The sequence below is a fragment of the Scyliorhinus canicula genome, chromosome 3, assembly GCF_902713615.1.
Source record: "Scyliorhinus canicula chromosome 3, sScyCan1.1, whole genome shotgun sequence".
In the NCBI taxonomy this organism is placed as follows: domain Eukaryota; kingdom Metazoa; phylum Chordata; class Chondrichthyes; order Carcharhiniformes; family Scyliorhinidae; genus Scyliorhinus; species Scyliorhinus canicula.
The window spans coordinates 237,085,425-237,113,137 of record NC_052148.1 but is presented as its reverse complement, the minus strand read 5'-3'; the positions used below and the strand labels follow the sequence as shown (position 1 = coordinate 237,113,137).

Here is a 27,713-nt window from a genome sequence, read left to right as displayed (position 1 = left end):
AGGTGCGGAGTGGTCGGAGAATCTCGCCCCTGCTCTCTCTCTCCCTGACAGCATTGTCTCAGCCACAGGACAATCTGCTCTCTCTTCCCCTGACAGCATGCCTCAGCCCCAGGACAATCTGCACTCCCCCCCCCCCCCCCCCCTCCCCGACAGGATGTCATGGTCTCAGCCCCAGACCAATCTGCTCTCTTCCCCTGACTGCATAGTCTCAGCCCCAGGACAATCTGCACTCTCTACCCCCCGACAGCATGCCTGTAGCCCCAGGACAACCTGCTCACTCTCCAGACTCTCTCTGGATTTTCCTCCTGTATTGCTGATTCTACACATTGCTAGTGCAGGCTCAAAATCACCGCAAGAAATTTGCAAGATTACAAGGGAAAGGTGGGGCCAGCAGTGTGTTCTTTCAGAGATTTATCATAGGGTTAGATCTTCTGGCTCTTTATGTTGGTGGGATCTCCTGGTCCTGTCCATGAAGTACCCCTGCCGCGAGTTTCCCAGCGGCGTGTGGTGGATTCAATGGGAAACCCTGTTGATTGCGGCGGGACCAGAACATCCTGCTCCAGGCAATGATAGGCTGCCATCAGCCACCAAGAAACATGCCATGGAGAGGCCAGAGAATCCTGCCCATGGACTCGATGGGCTGAATGGTTTCTTTTCCTTCTGTAACAATTCTATGATTGTACAATATGCAAATAAAATATCTCACTCAATTTGCCTTGAACTTGTATTTGATTGAACAATTGTCACATTTCAGATTATTAATTATTTATTTGAGAACTGACATTTTCTTTCCATCTACAAAATACAGTCCAATTTTCTGTTATACCTTTCATATCAGGAACATGTTATTACTGAAAAATGTTGAAGATAAATGACAAAGCACAGTGACTGGAGTATAAAAGCATTATGCTGGAGTTCTCCCAATCTTGCACCGTGGTAGCATCTGCAAAAATGTTGGAAATTAGCTGATATTATCCTGCCAAACAGTTGAAAACATAGATGTATAGTAACTCATTCCATGGCGCTAACTATTTATCAAAGTCTTCAAAAGTCTCCTAAAATCAGAGTAAATGCTTAAATGCTTAAAATCACAAACACTGATCAACAAATACAACTGTGAAACCACAAGTTTCATTGTCAGTTTAAATATTTTATGAATAAAATAAAAGCAGCAGCAATTATTTTTCCCCTTTTAATTTGAACGAAGATCTGATCATACTTTTGTACAGTCTTAAAGCTAAAGTCATGATTTATTAAGGCATTAAGTGAAAAATATATGATTCAGTAAGTGGCACCTTTCCAAATCTACCTTCTTATACATAATACATAGAGACCAAAATGTATAGACAGTGGGCACGATGTAATGGGAAAGAAAAGCCCCGTTTTGAGCGCAAATAGTGGAGTGGGCACCCGGAACGACTCCGCTATTAAACGGGATTCTGTTTTCTCTTCAGGCCTCTGCGAGGAAAGCCCTGACGAGGCCGCACTTACATTTTTAAATGCCCCCCCAATCAAGCGACCCCCATGGGGTCCTCTGGAACCCCCCAACGTACCAATTAGGGGGTCCTCGAGCACCCCCTCACTGGGCCCGATCACCAGCATGGGCAACCTGACACTGAGGCACCTTTGCACTGCCATCCTAGCAGTGTCCCTGCTAGCCTGGCCGTGCCACATGGATAACCTGGTAGTGCAGCAGTATGAAGGTGCTCGGGTGGCATCGGGGTGCCAGAGTACCACCGATGGTCTTTGATCAACTGAGAGACCCCCCTCCCAGTGCCATTACACCCGGTCCATGTTTGTGGAAACCAGTGCTAAGCAGCATCAAAGCGAGGGCTCCCAGGTGCAGGTTTTCGATCCTGGACCTTCAAATACTCCGGCGCAGATATATTTAAATGAAGTGAACTGCTTATTTAAATATGCAAATCTGGATCCCGCCCAGTGAGGGCAAAATCCATATCGCAATGTCTCGCAAGATCTCATTAGATCTCGCGAGGCGTCCTGAAAGTTGTAAATCTCACGAAATTTAACAGCCTCGTTGTGTTTCTTTCTCATTACACCGTGCCCAATATATCACTTCCTGCAACCCAGAGTGATAAATGTATGTAAAATGTAGCTGATCTCATAACATATTTTGAAGTGGGTGAGAGTTAACTTTACAACTGGAGATATTTACTAAATGATGTTCTTCACAACATATTCTATTTCCTATTTATTCTATTATTATTGATTGATTAAAAATATTAAAAAGATATATTTTGACCATATTTGTGCTTTTTTCTAAAACTGAATAAATTTGTTGGAAACTGGTATCACCTTCTTGCTGTTATGCACAGAAATTGTAAAAATTCCTAAAGCTCAGCGAATACCAAATTTTGGTATGACATATATTACCAGTTAATGGTGTCTGATATGGGTAGGTTGAGTTGCCTCACAACGCTTTAAGGTTGAGGTGTTACAATATTGTGCTTTTTTATTGAGCCCTGCAGAAAATCCCTACTCCACCGTCTCTGACATTAATTTGAAACTCATTCCTATCTATGTGTACATTTGCAAGTTCCATTCTATGGATTGTGAAAGCACGGAGCAAAATACACAATGCTCCGATAAATAATTCTGAGTAAATAAAGTTATATCACTCAAACCTCATAGTTCACATTACAACACCAAAAACATTGTTATTGATATCTTAGCCCTTCACCCATACATATGGGTGCCATGAAGCACAATTGGAACACATAGCTATTTTCATTGCATAGTTAGAGAACAATATTCGCTGCAAAGCAATTTTTGCATAAATTGTAGAGCAGTCTTTACCCAAGTCCACTCTCTCTGTATGGAAGGGCTAAAATGTTCAACAGTGAAAGACAACACTTACATCAACAGTTCAGCCCAGTAAGTAATTGCAGGAATATTGAAATAACTCGATGATATTTAGTTGGCTGTGCGTATTTGCAAAAACAAAATGCATGTAGGGTATGCTGACCTTATGGAGTTTCATAATGTCCACTTCTATAGTATTAGTTTTGTTAGCTTGACTCGTGTAAAGATCAGGCAGCTGTACAATGGACTAGACAGTACTTAATTAAAATTAACAATATTAGAAAGAGAGCATGCAGCTGCACTGCATGATTGATGGACATTGGCTTTCATTGTGCCCTGAATTTTATTATTATAGAACATAGAACATAGAACAGTACAGCACAGAACAGGCCCTTCGGCCCTCAATGTTGTGCCGAACAATGATCACCCTACTCAAACCCACGTATCCACCCTATACCCGTAACCCAACAACCCCCCCTTAACCTTACTTTTTAGGACACTACGGGCAATTTAGCACGGCCAATCCACCTAACCCGCACATCTTTGGACTGTGGGAGGAAACCGGAGCACCCGGAGGAAACCCACGCACACACGGGGAGGACGTGCAGACTCCGCACAGAATACTCCGCACAGTATTGTAATACTTCAGTGGGAAATGAAAATTAACAAAGCAGTAACAGTGACCCACCCCAATTTTCTCTGGCTATCCTCACAATCGTTTTTGGGTGAAGCAGAGATGCAAATGCATTGTTAGCAGCAGATTGACACTACATGTTTCATAGATAAACCTTCAATCCTTGTTTGTCTTTTAAAATTAGCCATTTTGCTGTATGACAGCAATGTATCCGTATATTTTTTCTGAAACAGTCAAAATTATCAGGATGAATTTCTAAAATAAAGACATTTCTGCTTCCATCTGATCCATTGGTATAATTTCCATGCTGTTACTCAGATGATAGACAGCTCATTCAGTGTGTTCAATTCATGTTCCTTCTGTGGCTCGATGAGATGAAAAAACTCCATCAAATTCAGTTTAATGCCCCTGTTGAACGGGTTATGAAAGCGGCCGTTTTCATTGTAAAGATAACTGTATCTCTTCTGGTTCATTTGTTCATTTATTGTTATGTTAACTGTAGCTGTGTAGAACTGTAAACAATAACAATTAAATAACTCATCAATCAGTAAGTACAGTGCAAAATATATGTTGACAAGTTTATAAAACCTTAACTCTCCTGAATTTTATTAATATATCATATATTGAAATTTAGTTCCTATTTAATCAATGATTTTTGAAATGGTTGGACCAAATGTACAACTGAAATTATTATGTTTCTTCTATAAAAAGAGACAGAAAAATGCCAATTTTATTTGTATCCTCTTGGTTGTGTGTCTATCAGAATAATGGTACAATGGAAAAGTAATTATTTCCATTTTACACCCAATAACATTAATATGTATTCTTAGTTTAGAATTAATATAAATAGATACAGGTGAATTTTATAAATATATAATATATTGGAATTTAGTTCCTATTTTACCAATGATTTTTGAAATGGTTGGACCAAATGCACATTTTGCACCCAATAACATCAATATGGATTCTTAGTTTAGAATTAATATAAATAGATGCAGGTGAGAATTTCACTACCAAAGCTTAATAAAGACAACATTTTAATTTTGTGTGTTTTATTTATGATCCTTAATCTTTAATTAGAGGAAGAAGAAAAGCTGGCAGTAAGAATTGGAAATAAATAAAATTTGCAAGAGTCAGAACACCATGGAGAAAGAGGTAAATAGAAAAACAGCAAAAGGTAATAAGGAAGGAGAAAGAATTTGGTTTCATTGCAAAGTAATCAGCATACCAGGTGTTTTTTTTTGCAATTTGTACCAAAACAGGGTGAGGATTTTAAGATGGTGGGGTTTCCCTCTCTGCCACCTAACGAGTGATCAAGAAACGCATCCCACTACTTGTGCCAAGGAGCATTAATTGGCTGGAAGTGGGACTTCCTCCCTTTACTCAGGAGAAAGTTCCGCCTCAAAAGGCTGCAGGCCAATCTGATTGCTGGGGAGGGTAGAAGAGGGAGTTGGTGAGGGTGTTGTTGGAGAGGCGGGTGGGGGTAGGGAACACCCACACTGGGATGGGATGAGGGTGAAGATACATTTTGGCAGGGGGCAGGGGTCACCCAATGTTGAAAGGAAACCATTCATTGAGGCAAAAGCAGGGTGACCTTCCGGGCTTTCTGCTTCTCCCCGAACTCTCCCCGCCTGCCTCAAAATTGACGCCGAGTGGGAAACTATCCTTAAGTGGCCATTAATTGCCCACTTATTGTCCTCAATTGAGATAAGGGCAGATGGACTGAAATAGGGAGGAATTTAGACACTATCTGAAACTAGTTCTGTGACTGACACCATTAAATAACGAGAACATAAATGCAGGTGCGACAGAGGGGATACGTCAAATGAAGATATCACATAGTCCTGTAAATTCATTGAAAAATTAGTAGCTAATGATTTTCAGTAGTTTTAACCAATGTAAACTCTAGAGGGCAACAAAGCTAACATAAAATGAATACTGTGTTGTATCTGATTCATTTAACTGTGTAGGTACAGTTCATAATCTAATTGTGTATACTACAATTAGTTTTGCTTAGCACACCACCAAATAATAGAATTTTAAAACAAATAAAATTATTTGAATTGCATTATGATTATACATTTGAAAGTACACAAATAATATTTATTATTAATGTTTGATGTCGGGCCTAGCCCATTAGATCAGGAATGAAAATCACCATGTTCATTATTCAAAATTATTCCCTCTCACGATTTCAATCGTTTAATGTTTAAAATAAATTAAGTACTAATTACATAGAATTTACCCAATTACCCAGTTCAGCACAACTGGTCTATGTTGGCATTTATGATCCTCATGAGGCTCTTCCCACCCTACTTCATCTAACCCTATTAGCATATCCTTTGATTTGTCTGTTCCTCATGTACTTACTTTGCTGTCCCTTAAATGCATCAGTGGTATTTGCCTCAACTACCTCGTGTGCCAGCACATTCCATATTCCAAGCACTCAATTGTGGGGTTCCTCAGCTTTAAAAAAATGTTCACAGCTGCAGTATTTTAAATAAGTAATTATTTGGCATTATAGTATCTTTGCTTCCATTTTAAGGTTATTCCCATAACTAGCAACCTTTCCTAATTAGGGAATGTTCTTTCACGCCTTTCTAACTGGTCCTTACGATGTCTGTTGGATCGCCAGGAGTCAATTCTCCTCTGATGCCTCACCTTCCTCTCTGTGCAAAATGTCTCACCCATGCTGAGCTCCTAGAATTATTTCTGAATCGTGCCAACAGTTTAGTTTGTGAAGAATAGGGAGCATAAATCAATTTTTGAAATCTAATGATTCCTGCTGGAGAGTATGTGGGAAAGATCAATGATGGCCGGATTAGCAGCCATAATGATCCTATTTTAATGGAGGAGAAATGAAAATGATAGAGAATTGGTAAAAGAAACACTGTAATCTGAAAAACAGGAATAGTACCTACATATATGCAGGTCATTATTGCTGAAATGACTGCAATAACAGACAGGAAGATGAAGCCGATTCCAATGAATATGCTGCGACCCATCTCATTAAACCAGTCCAAAGCAAGGTAGACTCCCATCACACTATTAAGGCACATTGTAGCTAAGAAGCCCAAAAAATAAACCCTGTAAAAATAACCACAAATACTGTTTGAGTAACATTCAAAATATAAAAAGGGCAAGGTACTGACATTGATAGAGGATTGGCTGACTGGCAAAAGGCAGAGTGGGGACAAAGGGTTTTTTTAAGGATGGCAGCCGATGACTAGTGGTGTGCCTCAGGGGTCAGTGTTGCGACCACAACTATTCACTATATACTTTAATGATCTGGAAGAAGGAACTGAAGGCACTGTTGCTAAATTTTAAGATGATACAAAGGTATGTAGAGGAACAGGTAGCATTGAGGAAGTAGGGAGGCTGCAGAAGGACTTGGACAGGCTAGAGAGTAAGAAATGAAGTGGCAGATGGAATACACTGTGAAAGTGAGATTACACACTTTGGGAGGAAAAATAGAGGCATGGACTATTTTCTAAAAGGGAAAAGGCTTTGGAATTCTGGAGCACAAAAGGGACTTAGGGGTCCTAGTTCTGGATTCTCTTAAGGTTGATAATGGGACCATCAATTCACTTGAGACGGGAGTAGAAGTAAACTGTGGCTTCAATCAACTTAGAACAGTGCCTGCCTGCGACTGATCCAATACTGAGAACCGCCTACAGGTCGACTGCTCTTTGTACCCCCCTTCAAGGGGAGGAGCCATGGGCAGAGCCCATACATGCCCAAACATGTATAATCCATACATGCCCCTATGGATAATGCCATACAATGGCCCATCGGAGGAGCCCACAAGAGCAACAGCACAGATACAAATACAAGGGCAACAGCACAGATACAAATACAAGGGCAACAGCACAGATACAAATACACTGGTGGATTATTGGCAAAATACATTCACCACATTTAACATGTAGGTTCAGTTGTCAATTAGGAAGGCAAATGTATAAAGCTCTGGTCAGACCTCATTTGGAATATTGTGAGCAGTTTTGACCTGTGTTTAAGGAAGGATGCGCTGGCCTTGGAGGGGGTCCAGAGGCATTGAGGCATTAACCCTCTGAAGCACCTCACAGCACAACTCCTCCTCCAGCTCCATCGCCAGCTCCCTTGGCGGAATTTCTCAGGCTGGAGAAGATAAATTTTGCCATCCGTGGGTCGGAAGAAGGCTTCCACAGGACATAGAAACTGTTCATCAAATTATGTCAAGACCTGTTCGTAGCCAACAACCAATAAAGCAGGGAGGGGGGAAGGGGGGTACACAGAGCAAGGAAGACAACAAAAGGGGTGGGAGCTCAGAAGGGAGGAAGGGGGTGAATGACGAATGCACCCAAGAGGAACCCAGGGAACAGGCAAAAGGGAGGAAAACTACAAGAGTCAGGCTTGCTGGCAAATGAATGCCTGAACCACATAAACCACTGTAAATACATGTTTTGGCAAAGTCTGGCAATGTTAAATCCGCAAGAGAAGTGTATTCATTAAAAGAGGCCTATTGCTAGAGTCGTCGGTTGGAACTTCTTCTTTAGTTGATATATGTGTTGATTTGTTTGGCTTTAAGAATTTGTCATCTAAAATGTAAAAAGGTCAATAAATTTAAAAAAAGCTTCACTTGAAAATAATCTAATCACCTGCCGCTCCCTTACGCTGATTGACAGGCACTCTGTTTGAAATTGAAATGAACACCTTTGCCCTTTCCTTTCCAGTGTGCAATATATTGTTTCACATCTGGGACCATTGTTTGACTGAGTTCCAAATGGTAAGGGGCGGGATTCTCTGTTTTTCCGGCAGCCCAGGGATTCCTGACGGCGTGGGGCTGCCACACAATGGGAAACCCCATTGACCAGCCGGCGTAACGGACCATCCCGCCAGTGGGATGAAACAGAAATGTGGCGCGGCGGAGAATCCAGCAGAAGGTTTTCAGCACAGCAGGTAGCACGGTAGCATTGTGGATAGCACAATGGCTTCACAGCTCCAGGGTCCCAGGTTCGATTCCGGCTTGGGTCACTGTCTGTGCGGAGTCTGCACATCCTCCCCGTGTGTGCATGGATTTCCTCCGGGTGCTCCGTTTTCCTCCCACAGTCCAAAGATGTGCAGGTTAGGTGGATTGGCCATGATAAATTGCCCTTAGTGTCCAAAATTGCCCTTAGTGTTGGGTGGGGTTACTGGGTTATGGGGATAGGGTGGAGGTGTTGACCTTGGGTAGGGTGCTCTTTCCAAGAGCCGGTGCAGACTCGATGGGCCAAATGGCCTCCTTCTGCACTGTAAATTCTATGATTTGTTTGATAACGAATGAATGAATGAATGACAGTTTCAAGATGTTGCAATAGCAGATTATTACTTTGGTAAAACTTCTGTCTTTTTGTACACAAGCTAGTAGGATTTTTTTATTTATAAAGCAGCTTGCACTCTGAGGAGGGGGGGTGGGGGTGGGGGGAGTGGGGGGGGGGGGGGACAAAGGGGTGTGTGCCCTCCCTACACTTGCCTCCATGGTGCTGAGGGGGGTCCTTCATGGACAGTGGATGATGGCGTCTTGGGCTGGGCTGGAGGAGCTAAGGTTAGGGGGTCATTCCTAGGATGGGGATCATTTGGCAGGACTTCGCATCTGCAGTCTTTAAACCCTTTAAATTGTCTGTCAGCCTTTCAAGATGAAAGATCTCTGGGAAGCAGGTGAACGTCTTTGCATCTGTAGCCTTGAACCCTTTAAACTGTCTTCCAGTATGTTAGTATTAAAGATGTGTGAGAATTAAATGAAAGTCTTCCCATTTTCAGCCTTAAAACATAGACATAGACGTAGACATAGAATAGTACAGCACAGAACAGGCCCTTTGGCCCTCGATGTTGTGCCGAGCATTGTCCGAAACCAAGATCAAGCTATCCCACTCCCTGCCATTCTAGTGTGCTCCATGTGCCTATCCAATAACCACTTGAAAGTTCCTAAAGTGTCCGACTCCACTATCACAGCAGGCAGTCGATTCCACACCCTAACCACTCTCTGAGTAAAGAATCTACCTCGGACATCCCTCTTATATCTCCCACCCTGAATCATATAGTTATGCCCACTTGTAACAGCTACATCCACCCGAGGCGCCAGAATGTGGCGACTAGGGGCTTTTCACAGTAACTTCATTTGAAGCCTACTTGTGACAATAAGCGATTTTCATTTCATTTCATATTGTGTCAGGAAACCCTCCTGCACACACTGTACAAAAACTGTCCCATCCGAACTGTTCGACCTGTAGAGGTTCCAATCAATATTTGGAAAGTTAAAGTCACCCATGACAACTACCCTGGGACCTCCACACTTATCCATAATCTGTTTTGCAATTTCTTCCTCCACATCTCTATTACTATTTGGGGGTCTATAGAAAACTCCTAACAATGTGACCGCTCCTTTCCTATTTCTAACTTCAGCCCATATTACCTTATTAGGCAGATCCCCTTCGAATTGTCTTTCTGCAGCTGTTAAACTATCCTTGATTAACAAAGCTACTTCTCCACTTATTTTACCACCTTCCCTACTCTTACTGAAACACCTATACCCCGGAACTTCCCACAGCCATTCCTGTCCCTGTTCTAACCTTGTCTCCGTAATGGCCACAACATCGTAGTCCCAAGTACCAATCCAAGCTCCAAGCTCACCTACCTTGGGCTGGATTCTCCCCTACCCGGCGTGACGGAGGGTGCCGGCGTAGGGGAGTGGCACCAACCACTCAGGGGTCGCGCCTCCCCAAAGGTGGGGAATTCTCCCCACCTTTGGGGGCCAGCCCCGCGCCGGAGCAGTTTGCGCCAGAAGACTGGCGCAAACACCCGGCGCAGTCGGAAGCGGGGCTGGCCGAAAGGCTTTCGGCGGTCGGCGCATGCGCCGGCAGTGACGTCAGCGGCAGCTGGCCGCTGACGTCACTGCCGGCGAATGCGCGATGCAGGGTTCTCCTCCGCGTCCGCCATGGCGGAGGCCGTGGCGGCGCGGAAGGAGAAAGAGTGCCCCCACGGCACTGCCCCGCGGAGTGAGCGGGGGGCCCCGATCGCGGGCCAGGCCTCCGTGGGGGCACCCCCCCGGGTCCGATCGCCCCCCGCCCCCCCCAGGACCCCGGGGGCCTGCTCGCGCCGCTGAGCCCGCCGTTCCAGAGGTGGTTTAAACCTCGGTGGCGGGAGAAGGCCTCCCAGTGGCGGGACTTCGGCCCATCCGGGCCGGAGATTTGAGGTAAGTTTTTAAAAAATTAAATCCCGCCGGCGCCAGCTGTTTTCACAGGCTGCCGGCGGGATTTGCAAAACGCCGGTTTATGACCGGCGGGAGAATTCAAAAACCTGCGGGAGCGGAAATAACGCCGCTTCCCGCCAATTCTCCGACCCTGCGTGGGGTCGGAGAATTTCGCCCCTTATTCCGGATGCTTCTTGCATTGAAGTAGACACACTTCAACCCACCTTTCTGTCTGCCTGTACACTCCTGCGACCTTGATACCCTCCTCAGTACCTCACTACTCTCAACACTGGCTTCTGGACTACAGCTCATTTTCCCAGCCCTCTGACAAATTAGTTTAAACCCCCCCGAAGAGCCGTAGCAAATTTCCCTCCCAGGATATTGGTGCCCCTCTGGTTCAGATGCAAACCGTCCTGTCTGTACAGGTCCCACCTTCCCCAGAATGTGCTCCAATTATCCACGTACCTGAAACCCTCTCTCCTACACCATCCCTGCAGCCACGTGTTTATCTGCACTCTCTCCCTGTTCCTCACCTCACTAGCACGTGGCACCGGCAACAAACCAGAGATGACAACATGGTTTGTCCTGGCTCTCAGCTTCCACCCTAGCTCCCTAAATTCCTGTTTTAAATCCCCATCCCTTCTCTTACCTATGTCATTGGTACCGATGTGTACCATGACTTGTGACTGTTCCCCCTCCCCCTTAAGGATTCTGAAAACACGGTCCGAGACGTCACGGACCCTGGCACCCGGGAGGCAACATACCATCCGTGAGTCTCTTTTGCTGCCACAGATCTATCTATCTGTCCCTTTAACTATCAAGTTCCCAATAACTATTGCTCTCCTGCTCTCCCTCCTTCCCTTCTGAACCACAGGGATGGACTCAGTGCTGGAGATCCATTCACCGTGGCTTACCCCTGGTAGGTCGTTCCCCTCAACAGTATCCAAGACGGTATACTTGTGACTGAGGGGAACGACCACAGAGGATCCCTGCACTGACTGCTTCCTCCCAGCCCCTCTCACTGTCACCCATCTATCTTGATTCTTCGGAGTAACTACATCCCTGAAGCTACTATCTATGACCACCTCTGCCTCCCGAATGATCCGAAGTTCATCCAGCTCCAGTTCCAGTTTCCTAACCCGGTTTCTGAGGAGCTGGAGATGGGTGCACTTCCCACAGGTGAAATCAGCAGGGACACTGACGGCGTCCCTCACCTCAAACATTCTGCAGGAGGAACATTGCACTGCCTTCCCTGCCATCCCCTCTAAATAAAAAAAGAAAAAGAAAGAAAAAGCTTACCTGTTATTCACTCTACCCTTAGGTTAAAGGAGGTTGAAGGGTGGGGAACACTACAAGCCCTATTCGAAAGCAGCGTTCTAAACTGTTCTAAACTCCAATGAATATAATCCTAACCGATTTAGTCTCTCCTAAAAATGACAGTCCCTCCATTCCAGGAATCAGCCTGTTAAACCTTCATAGCAAGAACATCCTTCCTCAGATAAGGGATCAAACTGCACACAATAGTCCAGGTGTGGCCTCACCAATGCCCTCTACAATTGCAGTAAAAAATCTATTTTCCTATACTCAAATCCTCTTGCTATGAAGGCCAACATACCTTCTTTACTGCCTGCTGTACCTGCACGCTTACTTTCAGAGACTGATGCACAAGGACACCAATGTCTCGCGAAATATGCTCCTCTCTCAATTTACACCCATTCAAATGAGAATCTGAATTCCTATTTTTGCTACCGAAGTGGATAACCTCACATAAATGTGAGGTTATCCGCTTAGGTAGCAAAAATAGGAAGACAGTGCCCACTCACTGTCCAAATCCCACTGAAGCATCTCTGCATCCTCCTCACAGCTCACAGCTCACCCTCCCACCAGTGAAAGTCTTCCTGTCTGCACCCTTAAAACCTTCAAACTGACTGTTAGCATGATAAAATGAATGCTCTATAAGGTGAAGGTAATGCGGTGGAAGCCTTTGAAGTGGTTTTGTCACAGTCAGTTTAATTTCCATTTATCTTTTGCAAGCCTGTATGCATGCTTAGAAGCCTAATAACTTTGAACTGCATTGTTTATATTCAATTTCATGGACTGTTGCCTTTTAAAATCTCTTGATTGACAGGCCCAGGCAATTTCAAAGGAAGGTTTACTGTTGTTTATTTCTATAGCTTTACAAAGTTCCATTAACTCTGAAACTTCCTCTTTCTAGCAGCTGTTCTTTCTAACTAACATGATATGCAAACATGCAGTGAACACTCAGAATAGGACACAAACAATGGGCAGTCAGGACACTCAGAGGTGGCATCACCACAAGGGGGCATGACATAAACACTATAAAAGGGATGAGGCACTCACACCCTGTCTCTTTCCACAGACAGACATCTAGAGAGTTAGACAGGGTTGATCAGCAGCACCACACCCCAGCACATGGCTCAGAGCAAGCTAGTACAATTAGACTGAGTTACTAGTTAGATTAGCAGAGAGTCAAACTCATTTGAGAACTGTGTTAATAGTTCAATAAACATGTTGAACTCAATTCAGAGTCTGGAGCATCCTTTAGTTAAGACTGCATCAAGTAGCAGCCTGTGTTATCTGAAGCAGCATAACACAACACTAACCGCTGATTTTTTAAAAAGAGGCTGTCCCTTTGTTCTGAAGAGCTATTGATGAAGAGAGTGCGCGGAGGCAGTACTCAGACAGAGCACCTGGAGGCTTGAGGTGGGCATGTCTGAAACTTACTGTGTGGGGTGGGGACCAAGAACTGATTTCTATGTTGATTCCCATGAACATCCCCCTGCCCACCCCCAAAAGAAAATTCAACCCTAAAAGTTCAGGACTTCATTATCCTCTGAATCCTAAGATTTCAGGATACTATTGCATCTTCTGGCTGCCTGACAACGGCAATGACAGGCCCTGTGAGTGCTCAGTCTTAGTAGCATCAGGTTGATGGACAGTGAGTGGAAGTTGAGCACCCAGGGAATCTGGACTTGGGGAGGGGACAGAGGTGGGGTTGGGGAGGGTTCTGACCTTGGAAGGGGGCCCTGGAGCAGCAGTGGCCTGGGTCAATTTTGTGGAACCTGGAGGAACACCAAATTGGAAAAGAAAGGTAGTCAGAAAAAGAGCATGGGGATGAGGGAAGGAAAGAGGAAATGTGGATCAGAGAGCAGATGACTAAGGGGTAGGAGGTTAGGCAGAGTACTGTAACACTGACCGTTTTTTAATTCAAATTCATCACTTTTATAAAAGTAAACCAAAAGTCACAAATAACCTAACTTATACATTACATTTTACACTTAGAAAATTATATGCACATTTCAAAAGTGTGATTGAAATTAAGATCACTCTACCGGTTTCTGTAGCCTACATCATTATAGATGTAAGGGCAATAATGGTCGAAGTACCCCACACAGCGGTTAGTTACATGACAATGCTTGGACCGAAGAGGCTTCACAAGATGACAGGTATGGCAAAGCCTACTTACAGGGTTCTTTCCCTGTCTCCATTCATCAGAATAAACTGCCTGAAAATACAAATATCAGTAATTACACCATCAAAAGCAAATATTGATAGAAGCTACGAACTAAATTAGAGAATGTCGCAAATACATAGCATTCTCATCAGCATCTGTAGGGAGAAGGGACAGAGTGCACTTAAAATCCTTCCTCAGAACACTATAACATCACAGATGAAACTGCTGTGCACTTCCAGCGTTTGTTTTTGCTTCAATCTTTCAACATTTCTAGTTCTTTTCTTTTATAGAAAATTAAAACAGTTCTCAATTTTTGTATTGGCACTTTTTTTACTGAACTAATTTAGAGTGACATTGAGTATGGCATAAAATACAATGCATATTTAATTTAAAGATAATGTGGATAATGAGCCTGCGATTTACCATACACACCCAGCTGTCAGCATTGTTCCATTCACCTCCCTTCAGCATTGAGTGCCTTTGAAGTAGTCAGCAGTGAAACTAACAGAAAACACTCAACTTTGTTTGATGTGGTCCAGGAGCTGTCAATCAACGTGTGATGTTTGTAAACATTGCAGTTAGTTTCACAGCTGACCAGTTCAAATCAACACAACGGTGAACTGAGATGAATGGAAAGCACTTAACTTTGTTTGATGTGGTCTAGGAGCTGTTAATCAAAGCTTGATGTTTGTACACATTGCAGTTAGTTTCACAGCTGACCACTTCAAAGTTACTCCACCATGAAGGGAGGTGAATGGAACAATACTGACAGCTGGGTGTGTGTGGCAGCTGGCAATCACAGCCTAGTAAAATCAATATCAAAGAGAAATGAATGAATGGCCTACAGATCAAAGATCTAAGGGGGTTTAAACCCAGTTTACTGGTTTTCTCATTCCAGGAATTGACAAGTGCTGCTTCCTGTGTCTGAGCCATCAGGTTTATTGTCCAGGTGAGTTTTAAAGCAGTATTTTCCTGTCTGGATTGCTCTCTAGCTTCCAGACAGGAATCTCTCCTCAAGGGGGCTTCCTGACAAGGGGTTCTCTTCTGTATGGTCTCTGTGGAGGTTCTCTTTATTTAGGGGGTCTGTGGGGGCCATTTTAATTTGGGAGTCTCTGGGGAGTTCTCTTTATTTAGGGGGTGCCTGTGGGAGTCTATTTAGGGGGTCTCTTTAATTAGGTGGTCTCTTTAATTAGGTGGTCTCTGGTTGGGGGGTGATGGTAGGGATCCAGCGGGGGTGGGGTGGGCAGGTCTTGCATTATCTGGGGGAGGGTGGCCCACCAATGGACTTTGGGGGAAACTCCCTTAAAGAGTTACCCCTTGGTCCACCATGAAGTTCACTGCGTCAGGTATATCCTTGACTGGACATGCACCCATTCTCATCCACGTGATTCCCGGCACAGAGGACCGGAGAATTACAAGAGCCGTTAATAGGATTTCTATGCTCCCTTTGCATCCTCCCGCTGGCGAACCTCGATCCCGATGCCAGCAAGGGACTGGAGGATCAGAAAGGGATCAGAAAGTGGACTCACTGCTCAATGCCATTGAGGAGAGGAGTCTTCCCAGGATGGGCTACAGATTCAAGCCAGCCTTCCTGAACAGCACCGGGGAGAAGGTGGCAGAGACAGTCCGTGCTGCCAGTCTTACTAGGAGGAGACAGCTCATGATCCTGAGGGGTGGGTGCCAACGGTGAGGTCTCTATTCTGAGAGGGTCAATGCGCCAGGGAGGTTTCCAATGGCCACGATGCAGGCGTCCTTTGTTTGCGGGGAGGTCTGTTGATCCCCTGCTTCTTCTGCAGTGGGGTTGCACATATGACGAGTGCACTGAGGAGTGCCAACACCTGGTGGGCCAGCGACTGAGCATGGTCACGCTCATCCCCTTGATTTTACTACTGGTGTATAAAGATTTCCAATGGGTTGTGTTGGTGGGCTCCCACATGACTAGAGGCTCTCTGATCATTTACAGGACACAGTGAGCAGTCAGCAGCGTGAACAGCCAGCAGCTGTCAGTAGCAGCAGAAGGGTACGTTTAAATAATATACTGTAGCAATGGTGGTCTAAGCCAGACCACCCCGATCCTAAGGGGACATCCCGAGTGCACCGGCTTGGCACCAAGTCGTGCCCCAGACCCAGGCAGCCACCCCCCAGCAAACCCGACATGTTTTAAGGATTTCTGAGAGTTTTTTTTACCCTCTCGCTCCCCCGAAACACCCATGGCACCCAGGCCCCGCTTGTAAATACTTGCATCATTTTGCACCTGCTTGACTTCCACCTGAGAGGGATGGAGCATCGCAGAGGGGTGAACAGTGTCCAACCCACTAATAATATTTAAATTAATGTAAATGATGGTTTTGCATGAGCCCACCAGTGCGGGTCGCGACCTTTACTAATGCTGTCAGCGGCGATTGGAGCATAGTGTCAGATCAGCGGCAGGCGCAAATTGCTATTTTTGCATTACCCACCATTCACTGCCCAATCGGAATTCTAGCTGCTGGCGTCGGGAGGCAGAGAATACAGCCCTTTGTGTTGTCCAGCACACTACCAACTGGAATTCTCCACTCATTGAAATACAGACAGCTTGGGCTCGATTCTCCGCAGCCCTGTGCCGAAATCGTGTTTGGCACAGGGCGGAGAATCCAATTTCACGCCAAAATCGGGCCCGGCACTGGTCCGGCGATTCTCCAGGACCTGAGAATCGGCGTTTTCGCGGAGTACACCGCGTGGCTGGAGGCCCATTGCCAGAGGCCCGCCCAGCCATCCTCCGCTCCCAACCGGTCGAGTTCTCGACGGCATGGTTCTAACCACCTATCACTGTTCGGGAAGCTCGTGTGGCGGCTGGGGACTCAGTCTGAGGCCATCCTGTTGGGGGGGCGGGGGGGGAAATCGGACGCTGGGGGAATGGCCTTATGGGCGGCCGGGGGACAGATCGGGCCAGTCGGATCTTCAGGTGCGCAGCCGATTGGGGCTGCCTATATTTTTCAGCTGCCTCCGCGGGCTGAGTGCGCCATGGTGCCACTGGAGGCCCGTATCCGCAGCTAAAGCTGCGTGAATCACTGTGGGACCCTGCTAGCCCTCTGAAGGTGAGTGAATTGGCTAATCTTTTTTATAGAAAACTCTGCAGTGAAATGCCAACTTTTTTACGCTGGGGTGGGGACATAGTCCTATTTTGGGAGAATCCAGCCCTTGTTTTTTTTCTTAAAACCGGTCACTTTCACTGTTCATATAATGCATTCTTTAAATAAAATCTGATAGTAATAAAAATATGTTGTAAATCTTGAGAAGTTATTAGGCTTTACATTGAAATGACTAAATTATTGGTTATTGGGCCTGAACAAAATTATACCACTTGGAGCAACTGATGGCTTCATTTAAAATAAAACGGGCGGGATTCTCCGACCCCCCGCCGGGTCGGAGAATCGGCGGGGGGGGCGGCGTAAATCCCGCCCCCGCCGGCTGCCGAATTCTCCGGCACCGGAGATTCGACGGGGGCGGGAATCACGCCACGCTGGTCGGCAGCCGCTCGCAGCTTCCCCCCCCCCCCCCCCCGGCGATACTCCGGCCTGCAATGGGCCGAAGTCCCGCTGGTTCTTTGCAAGTCCCGTTGGCGTAGATTAGACTAGGCCCCTTACCGGCGGGACCTGGCGGTGCGGGCAGGCTCCGGGGTCCTGGGGGGTGGGGCGCGGGGCCATCTGGCCCCGGCGGGTGCCCCCACGGTGGCCTGGCCCGCGATCGGGGCCCAACGATCCGCGGGCGGGCCTGTGCCGTGGGGGCACTCTTTTCCTACACGTCGGCGGTGTCAGCCTCCGCGATGGCCGACGCGTAGGTGAACCCCCCGCGCATGCGCAGGGATGACGTCAACAGCCGGTGACGCTCCCGCACATGCGTGGAGTCGCGCTGCCGGCGGAGCCCCTTCGGCCCCGGCTGCCGTGGCACCAAAGGCCTTCCATGCCAGCCGGCAGGGCGCAAACCACTCCAGCGCCGGCCTAGCCCCTGAAGGTGCGGAGGATTCCTCACCTTTGGGGTGGGCCGACGCCGGAGTGGTTCACGCCACTCCGTCCCGCCAGGACCCCCCGCCCCGCTGGTTATGGGAGAATCCCGCCCAGTCTGAAGGTTGTGGTGTCAGTCGTGGTGTCAGCTTGGTCTACAGTTGTGATGATTTTACTGTGATAACTTGCTGTGCCAGGGCCCTTGACTGCTCAGATAATTCCCCCCTCCTCTCAAACCCTCAAAGACAGACAGCTGGATTCTCCGATCTGCCAGCCACATTTTCGTGGTCGACGTGATTCTCTGTTCCCGCCACCTGCCAATGGGATTTCCCATTATGACCACCCCACAAAGCCGGGAAACCCATGGGTGTGGGTGCGCTGCCAGTGCAATGGAGAATCTGGGCGGCGGAGAATCCCGCTTAGAGTGCTTTGTGGCCGAAGAAATGTAATGCCCTGTTAACCAGCATTTTTGATTGACCGGCACTACCCATACTCCGAGCATGCTGGAAAACAAAGATTTTACTGTTGTTTCAAATCACCTTCATCCATCAAGTCATTCAGCACTGGAGAGTAAAGTTGATGAGAGCACCAATAGGTGGTGGTGATAAAGAATAATCACACTTAGATTGTTTGTTTGATTGCTCACTGCAAAACTCCCAGTCTCAGCTGTGATCCTAAGCAAATATTTTGTTTCATTATTTTCATGGAATGTGGGCGCCACTGGCATTTGTCACCCAAATCTATTTTCTCTTGAACTGAGTGGCTTGCTAGGCAGTTTTTCAGAGGCAGTTGAGTCAACCTCATTATCTGTAGATCTGGAGACTCATGCAGTCCAGATCAGGTGAGAATGGCAGATTTCCTTCCCAAACCAGATGGGTTTTTATAACAATCGCTGATAGTTTTATGACCGCTGGAAGTTGGTCAGCTCAGTTGGCTGGACTGCTGGGGCTGGATTCTTCACCCCCGACGTCGAAATCGCGTTTGGCGATAAGGCAGAGAATCCGTTTTGGCGGTGCAATTGGGAGCACCGACAGTTTTTCAATTTTCCGCCCCCTGAAAATCGGCATACTCGAGGAGTACACCGCGCCGATTATCCACCACCTCAGGCCATTGCCTGAAGCCCACCCCACAATGCTCCGTTGCCGACCGGCCGAATTCCTGACGGCGTGGGACTCTCATGGTCCCAGCCGTTCGGGAATCTTGCGAGGCGGCTGCGGACTCAGTACAGCGCCTCCACTGTTGGAGGAGGGCCAATCCACAAGAAGGTGGGGCTTCATTTGGGGCTGGGGGCAATGTGGGCAGGTGAGGGCTGGGGGCAATGTTGGCAGGTGATATGGGGCACTACTTTGCCGGTCCAAGTCCGCGGGCTGAATTCGCCATGGAGCATGGCGCGGCCGCTGCAGGCTGCCGTCATGCGCATGCGCGACCTCTGAACTGGAAGTGCTGGGGGCCGTATCGACAGCTAGAGCTGCGAGCTCCACGCTGCCTCCCTGCTAGCCCCCAGCAAAACAGGGAATCGGTGGCCAATTCCCATACTGGCTGACATTATCCATGAAGCCCTGCCTTCTCAAATTTGCTCCTTGCCTGTATGGTGCCCTCCGATTCAGTCACCACCAGTCAGCTCTCTCTCAAAAGGGGAAAGCACCATGGCTCATGGGGGCTATGGTGACTTTCACTTGAGAGGTTGAGAATAATGTTAAAAGGTCTATGTCTGGGAGGCAAGCGGTCTGAAATTCAGCTCCTTGTTATGGCGTATTTAGCTTAGCATCATAGAACTTTTAGAGCACGGAAGGAAGCCCTTTGGCCCATCATGTTCATACTGGCTATCGAGTACTTGTTTCCTCTAATCCCATTTTCTAGCACTTGGCCAGTAACCAGTAAGCTATGGCATTTCAAGTGCTCACCTAAATACTTATTAAATGTTGTGAGGGTTCCCACCTTTACCACCCTTTCAGACAGTGAGTTCTAGATTCCAACCGCCCTCTGTGTGAAAAAGCTTTCCCTCACATCTCCTATAAACCTCCTGCCCATTACCTTGAGGCCGGAATTCTCTGGCCGTTTGTTGGCAGCAGGATTCTTTGGTTCCGCAGGCAGCGCACACCCGCCTACGGGTTTCCCAGCGCCATGGGGTGACATCCCAAAATGTATTACCTAATTGCGCTTCAGGGTTAAATTCCATTTGCCACTGTTCTGCCATCTAACCAGCCCACCTGTATCATCCTGTAAACTCTCAACGCGATTATCCGGAAAGACTTCTAAGTGTTGTAGCAAGTGGGATCTGCCGCAAGCTTCCCGGCGCTCAGGCCAGCGAGGCCAGCAATGCTATTAAACATTAATTGGTCCACTTAATCAGCCCTTACGGGCTTCTCACCGCAAATGAAGGCTCGTCAGCTTATTTGCCGGCCCCGTGCTCGCCAGCCCTCTGCTAACAAGGTCGAGCAGCACTTAAGCCGCACTTGCCCAGCCAACCCCAGCCAGCTCACAACCATGGCGCCCATTTGACCGGCCCCAAGATTCGGGGATGCAGATCTGGGGAGGCAGGTAGATGCAGTGGAAGCCAGGAGTGATGTCCTGTTCGCCCCAAGGGTCCCAGAGGGTCAGCCAAGCACCCAGTGCTGCCTGGGACGAGGTGGTGGTGGCTGTGAGCACCGGGATTGTGACCAGGAGGACTGGCCTCCAGTACTGGAAAGAGGTCAATAACCTACACCGGGCAGTATGATTGAGTAAACACCGATGTCACCCCATCCCCCACCACCCCTCCCGAGACCATTCCGTCCCCACACAGGCATTCACCTCCCAACTTTCCATGCGACCCCCAACCGTCACACCACCACCCTCTCCCTTCAACTCCCCCCCCCCCAACCTTTCCTTCACACCCCTGTTATTTTCTGTGTTGTGACAGTGGTAAAGATACACACAGAACATTTAGTTATTTGACTAGTAAAATAGTTTATTGTCAAAATGAACACGTGGAAAGATAACTAACAAATTATAATACAAACAGTAACTAATAATTGAATTCTCCTGGAGCTACATCTTATGTGACTGTTCTCTTGTACGACTTACTACCAACTGCTGGATCTTTGGAGTTACATAGTGGATCTCGATTGGCACCTGCTGGTCGGAAGTCGTATAGACAACCATATACATTAATGTGCATATGCATATCACCAGAACACCCCCTTCTACCACTGTGAACCACACTTGTGGCTAACAATGCCCTCAGGAAAGTGCTCGTACAGCCGTCGGGAGGGGGAACAGACTGCCGGTGGTCTGCTGGACATAAGAATCCTCACCACCTTCAAGGAGCATGCCCTGGAGGTGACTGGTTTGGCCGAGGACAGAGCGGTCCCCAACACGGAGACTGGCACATGGTACAGCGGTGAGGAACCACCATGACCTAGCCAAAGAACCTGTCAAACATGAATTGTTGTTGCCTTAATGACTGACCCATCCCTCCCACTGACCATATGTCCGTTCTCCCTCGGGACCTCCAGCTGTCACCGCTGACCCATCCCAGGTGGCCCCCTGTCCAGCCACCCAGGAACACACGATCGAGGTGTCGCAGCTGTCATCCCCACCCTCCCCAAGCGCAGATACACGCACCTCAGTGGGAGCCATTAGTGGTCCAGGTTTCTGGGGCACAATCTGGTGAGCATCACACTGCTGCTGATGTACATCAGGTGGAGGCCGGAACCTCCCAGGAAAGACAACAGTCAGAGGTCTGCTGGATCCCAGTACCCAGCTGGGTACCCAGCCTGATGCTCAGCCTGTGGAACAGGTTATCCTGGAGCTGATGGAGATGGTAGGGAGTGGCCAGGACATTCAGAGGGAGATGTCAATAAAAGTCCAGCAGGTCCATAGCCACTTGGAGGAGTCCCAGAGGCTACAGGCACAGGAGATGTCACCGGCAATGTGTGGCACCGAGGCCAACACTGCTAGGTTGGTGACCGCAGTGGAGAGCCTGGTGCACGACATTGGCACCATTCGTGAAGGTGTCCAAGGCGTCGCGCAGTCGGTGACGGCCATGGCTGAGGGTCTAGGCAGAATGTCCAACCGGCTGGGGGATGTGACCCAGTCCCCAGGCTGACCTTGATGAGGTTCTGCGAGACATATCCCGCTCTCAAATGGGAATGGCCGAGGTACTGCAGAGCTTGTCCCAGTCACAGGTGGGCATTGCCGAGGCACTGCAGAGCATGGCCCAATCACTGAGGAGCATTGCTGAGGGCGTTGACACAATGGTGCAGACATCGGGGAACCGCCAGGGGTGGCAGAGCCAGATGTCGCAGGGGCAGCCGGGTCTTGCACACACAATAAACACCTTTATGCACAACTAGTATAATGCCTCTGTCATTTTTGTCCGCAATGCGGGCCGACCTCTGAACCCTTCGCCCATCTCTCCAGGCATCTCCCCCTCCCCGTGGCACTCACCCACCCTCTGGCCGTGGACATGGCCCCGGAACTGTGTCCCATCCCCTTCGTGTTCGAATGTTGGCTGCTCCGTGTGTGGTGTTGCCTTCTGCAGTGATCAGGCACAGAGTCCAGGCATCAAAATATAATTGGGATGGTAGGCAATGAGCTGCGCATGCTACATGGCCCATCTACCCACAGGAATCCACTTGGGTTGTGTAAAGTTCTCAATTAACCATGTTTGCCAATTCCCTATTAGCAATAGTCTTCAGCCACACGGCCAGAGGCCCCGGCAGTCTGTGGGAGTTATGGGCGGTCAGTGGAGCAGATGGGCAGGGACAAGGGTTGCCTCCAGAATGGGTAACACAATCCAGGGGTTGGCATGGTGGTGTTATGCGCGGTTGCCCCTCGGGTTGCCTCCAGTGCTTCCCTTATGGCGGCCCACCCCTGAGAAGGGTCCCCCATCCCCAGCCGAGGGTCTCCCACACCGCGCGAGTCACTGGGGTGGAAGGCCCAACACCCACCCCCCTTTTGGCTCTTTGTCTGTGAGTAACGATGGCTACCTACCTCCCCACAGAAGCCCTTCTGCTAGGTACAAGGTTTTTAAAAGGAGTACTAATCGGCGCCAGTATGACTACTTGCTGGGGAGGCCACTGATTGATGGGAGGCCATTGGATATATGGGGTGGCTCTCGTTAATTGAATGGAAATAGGGATAAGTGGTGATAATTGGTTTCTCGCCACGTGACAGCAAGATTCCAATTTCACCTCTGGGAGCTGGCCGGTTGCATCACAAACTGTTTAGCGCCTGGCGCGGTTCTCGTTTTCGGCTCTCGCGCTATTCACCGGCCTTGCTTCGCTTGACTGAGAGTGTAACGAGGCCGAAAAATCGAGCCCTAAGGCTTCCCTCATCATTATTTACCACATTGCCAATTTTTGTGTCATCTACAACTGATCATGCCTCCTACATTCACGGCCAGATCAATGTACACTACCAAAAGCAAAAGACCCAGCTCCACTCCCTGTTGAACACCACTAGACACAGGCTTTCAGTCACAAAAATAACCTTTGACCATCACCCCGTGCCTCCTGCCACTAAGCCAATTTTAGATCCAATTTTCCAAATTGCCTTGGATCCCATGGGCTCTTTCCTTGCATCATTCATATCACTGAGGCCCAGGGCCCAATTTCAGATTTTCCTCAGGCAATTTTCCTGATTGTGACATGTGCTTGGTGTGCAACAACAACTTGTATTTATATAGTGCCTTTAATGTAATGAAACATCCCAAAGCGTTTCACAGGGCATTACAATGCAAAATATGACACTGAGCCATAGCGGGCAGACTTTTAGTGTCATGGATCCCACAGATGGGAATCTGGAGCATATCTCTCGTGGCTGGCTGAGTACAATCATGCAGCAGCTGGTAAATTTCTGGAAATGATGCCTGAGCATCCAATTATGTGAGGGGATGGGATTGAGTGCAGTAATCCAGACATCATGTGATAACAGTGCAGGAGCTAGCGCCATTTTGAAATGGCAGCTCGCCCCGCCTTCAGACTTTCAAGACTTCTGGTGTGTCTCCTTGGAATCTGCACAGGAGCAACTAAAAACTGAGGACTCCAGCTTTCACTTGCAATGGGATAGATACCATTGTGAAAGGACCAGAGTCAGACTCTCCATCTGCATCCACACTGTGTTGACATGGGTATGAGGAGCCATGGTAGGGTGGGTTGGACTGAGAGAGTGTGAGACCTGAGGATTAGAGAGCCTAGAATCTTCTAAAACAACTGGGAACAAGTCCCAGAGAACCTCGGTCTTCTAACCAGCCTGCCTCGGCATCTGCCCCCATATCTTCCCAGGTTTTGTCTCCTGGGCTAACAAGCACTATTCTATCTCACGTTCACTCCCCTCGAGCAAAAATCTCACAATTTGTGGTAATCAGTGTCTGTGTACGACATAAATAAAATCAGATTTGTCAGGAGTCTTGGACCAACTCTGAGTCAGAAATTCTCAAAAGATATATTTGGCACAACTTGGGTGTTAGGAATCACAGCAAATGCACTGCAGCTGACTTGAGAATTGAAGGACAGCAACATCTTCACAGCAATTACAGTAATAACAAAGAGAAAATAGCTACTGAAAAATTCACGAAATAATTTAAAATCAACATTTGTAAACTGGTATATGAGCGATAGGATTGATAATTATACATTTAAAATAATTATTTCTAATTTCGTCAAAGCAAACAGAAATTTTGGTGTGGGGTGGGAGCTGAAATTTGGTGCTGTGAATGTTAGGTGTGAACAGTGAACTCTTTGCTGCAGAAAGCTGTGGAGGCCAAATCACAGAGTGTCTTCAAGAGAGATAGATTGGCTCTTGATTAATAAGGGGGTCAGGGGTTATGGAGAGAAGGCAGAAATGGGGATGAGAAAAATATCAGCCATGATTGAATGGCGGAGCAGACTCGATGGGCCGAGTGACCTAATTCTGCTCCTATGTATTATAGTCTCATGATCTCCACCGCCCACTGGTTTACTGACTCCTTATGCTTCATTGATCATTTCCATAAGTCCGTAGCAGCTCCTCATTTGAAACTATGATGGAAGGGGCAGCACGGTGATGCAGTGGAATCTGCACAGGAGCAACTCAAAACTGAAGACTCCAGTTTTCACTTGCAATGGGATAGATACCATTGTAAAAGGAGCACACTAGAGTCAGACTCTCCATCTTCATCCACACTGTGTTGACATGGGTATGAGGAGCCATGGTAGAGTGGGTTGGACTGAGAGAGTGTGAGCCCTGAGGGTTAGAGAGCATAGAATCTTCTAAAACAACTGGGAACAAGTCCCAGAGAACCTCGGCCTTCTAACCAGCCTGCCTCGGCATCTGCCCCCATATCTTCCCAGGTTTTGTCTCCTGGGCTAACAAGCACTATTCTATTTCACATTCACGGCACCGAGGTCCCAGGTTCGGTCCTGGCTCTGGGTCACTGTCCGTGTGGAGTTTGCACATTCTCCCCGTGTTTGCATGGGTCTCGCCCCCACAACCCAAAGATGTGCAGGCTAGGTAGACAGGCCATGCTAAATTTCCCCTTAATTGGAAAAAATGAATTGGGTGCACTAAATTTATAAAATAAAATAAAAAAGAAACTATGGTGGAATTCCGCATTTATGAGACTACGTGCAGTGGGCAGCTCTGGAGGCACCTTTGCCATTGGCCAGGATAGTGGGATCTCATGTCAGATTCTGTGCATGGAAGCTAATTAATTATACAAGCAAGGTCCCCTCCAAATCATCTGATTTGTCTGCCCACTATCAGCTGGCAATTTCGAAGGTTCCGGTGCCATATTTAAACACGAGTCCACCACACTCATATCACTTTCTCCAGCCCACCTGCCTTCTGGAGACCCTCCAACATGTCAAAAAGCCAGAAACAAAAGGAAAATCACTTCAAGAAGAAAGTAATGCCGGCTATGGCGAAGGCAGCATTGCCAATGGCTATGAGTAGATCTTCAGGGAGCCCAGTGGTGCAGTCCACAGTGAAGATATAGAATCAGTTGAGGAGGCATTTTAGGGTGGAAGGGATGTCGGTGCTAATGTCACTGTGCGAGAATCATGGGTTTGAGCTGGAGGGGGATGGATAGTGTATACAGGAGGTGGAGGGAAGTGGGGCTGGTTAAGGCGAGGGATTTGTATTTGGAGGAAGGGTTCGTCAGTCTGGAGGAGTTAAGGGAGAGGGTAGAGATGCCGAGGAGTAGAGAGTTCAAGTATCTGCAGGTTAGGGACTTTGCACGAAAGGTCTGGACGGGGTTCCCTAGGTTGCCAGGATACACCCTGCTGGAGCGACTGCTGCTTCCGGGTGCGGAAGGGGAGGGAAAAATTGAGGATATATATAAGTGGCTGGGGAGCAGGGAGATGAGCGGGTGGTGAAGATCAAGGAGAAATGGGAAGCAGAGTTGGGAGGGGAGATCAACTGGGGAGTATGGAGTGAAGCATTGCAAATGGTGAATGGGACCTCCTCTTGTGCAAGAATGAGCCTGATACAGTTTAAGGTGGTCCACAGGGTGCATATGACTTGGGCGAGAATGAGTGGGTTCTTTCAGGGGGTAGCAAATAAGTGTGAGTTGTAGGTGGGGGCCAACGAATAACGCGCACATGTTTTGGAGTTGCGAAAAATTGAGAAGATTCTGGGCAGGAGTGCTCACGGTCTTAGCCTGGGAGGTGGAGGGGTGGACCCGGACTCTGGTGGCGATATTTGGGGTTTCAGAGAAGCTGGAGCTCATGGACAGGAGGAAGGCCGATGTCTTGGTCTTCACCTCTCTGATTACACGGCGGTGAATTTTGCTGGAGTGGCGTTCGGCATCGTCACCGGGGGTAGCAGCATGGTTGGGTGACCTGTATGACTTCCTGCAGTTAGAGAAGATAAAGTATGAGTGAAGGGGCTCAGCAGGGGAGTTTGAGAAAAGATGGGGGATGTTGGTGACCGTGTTTGAGCAGCTGGTTGTCGCAGGGGGGTGGGGGGGGGAGGGTGAAAAAGGGGAAAAATCTGTACAGACTGTATAGTTGAGTGCAGCACGGTAGCACAGTGGGGGTAGCACGGTTGCATAGTGGTTAGCACAGTTGCTTAACAGCTCCGGGGTCCCAGGTTCGATTCCCGGCTTGGGTCACTACAGTATCTGTGCAGAGTCTGCATGTTCTCACCGTGTCTGCGTGGGTTTCCTCCGAGTGCTCCGGTTTCCTACCACAACTCCAAAGATGTGCAGGTTAGGTGGATTGGTCATGCTAAATTGCCCTTAGGTTAGGTGGGGTTACTGGTTTATGGGGATAGGGTGGAGGTGTGGGCTTAAGTGGGGCGCTCTTTCCAAGAGCTGATGCAGACTAGATGGGCCGAATGGCCTCCTTCGGCACTGTAAATTCTATGATTGTTGGGAAGTATGTTTCCCGGCGTGTTTATTTGCTGTAACCTGCTTTGATACATGTTTGTAAGAAAAAAAAAGAAGCTAGTGCCATCTTTCACCACCAAGGCCTATTTGAGGTGTCCGGGCCCACAGGTATGTGCTGCTCTACTCCCAAGGACGGCTCAAAGAAGCACACCAACTTTACCTCTGGGCTGGGAGGCTGTTGCTCAAGAGTTCAGCTTAGCTGCCTCCCACCCATGAAGTGCCACAAACTGCAAGAAGTGAAT

At 47.8% G+C, this 27,713-nt stretch overlaps 1 protein-coding gene across 1 annotated transcript in view; it reads right to left on the bottom strand.

Annotated features, from left to right (window-relative positions):
- Positions 1–3,712: 3,712 nt before the first annotated feature.
- LOC119963763 (probable protein S-acyltransferase 23) overlaps positions 3,713–27,713 on the bottom strand; it is a 97,308-nt gene continuing 73,307 nt past the window's right edge. Inside the window, exons 8-10 of the mRNA XM_038793058.1 lie at positions 14,015–14,187; positions 6,376–6,541; positions 3,713–3,966 (exon numbers count right to left, since the gene is read on the bottom strand). Coding sequence (XP_038648986.1) covers positions 3,769–3,966; positions 6,376–6,541; positions 14,015–14,187 — 537 coding nt within the window. The 3' untranslated portion in view covers positions 3,713–3,768. The remainder of the gene's footprint in view (positions 3,967–6,375; positions 6,542–14,014; positions 14,188–27,713) is intronic.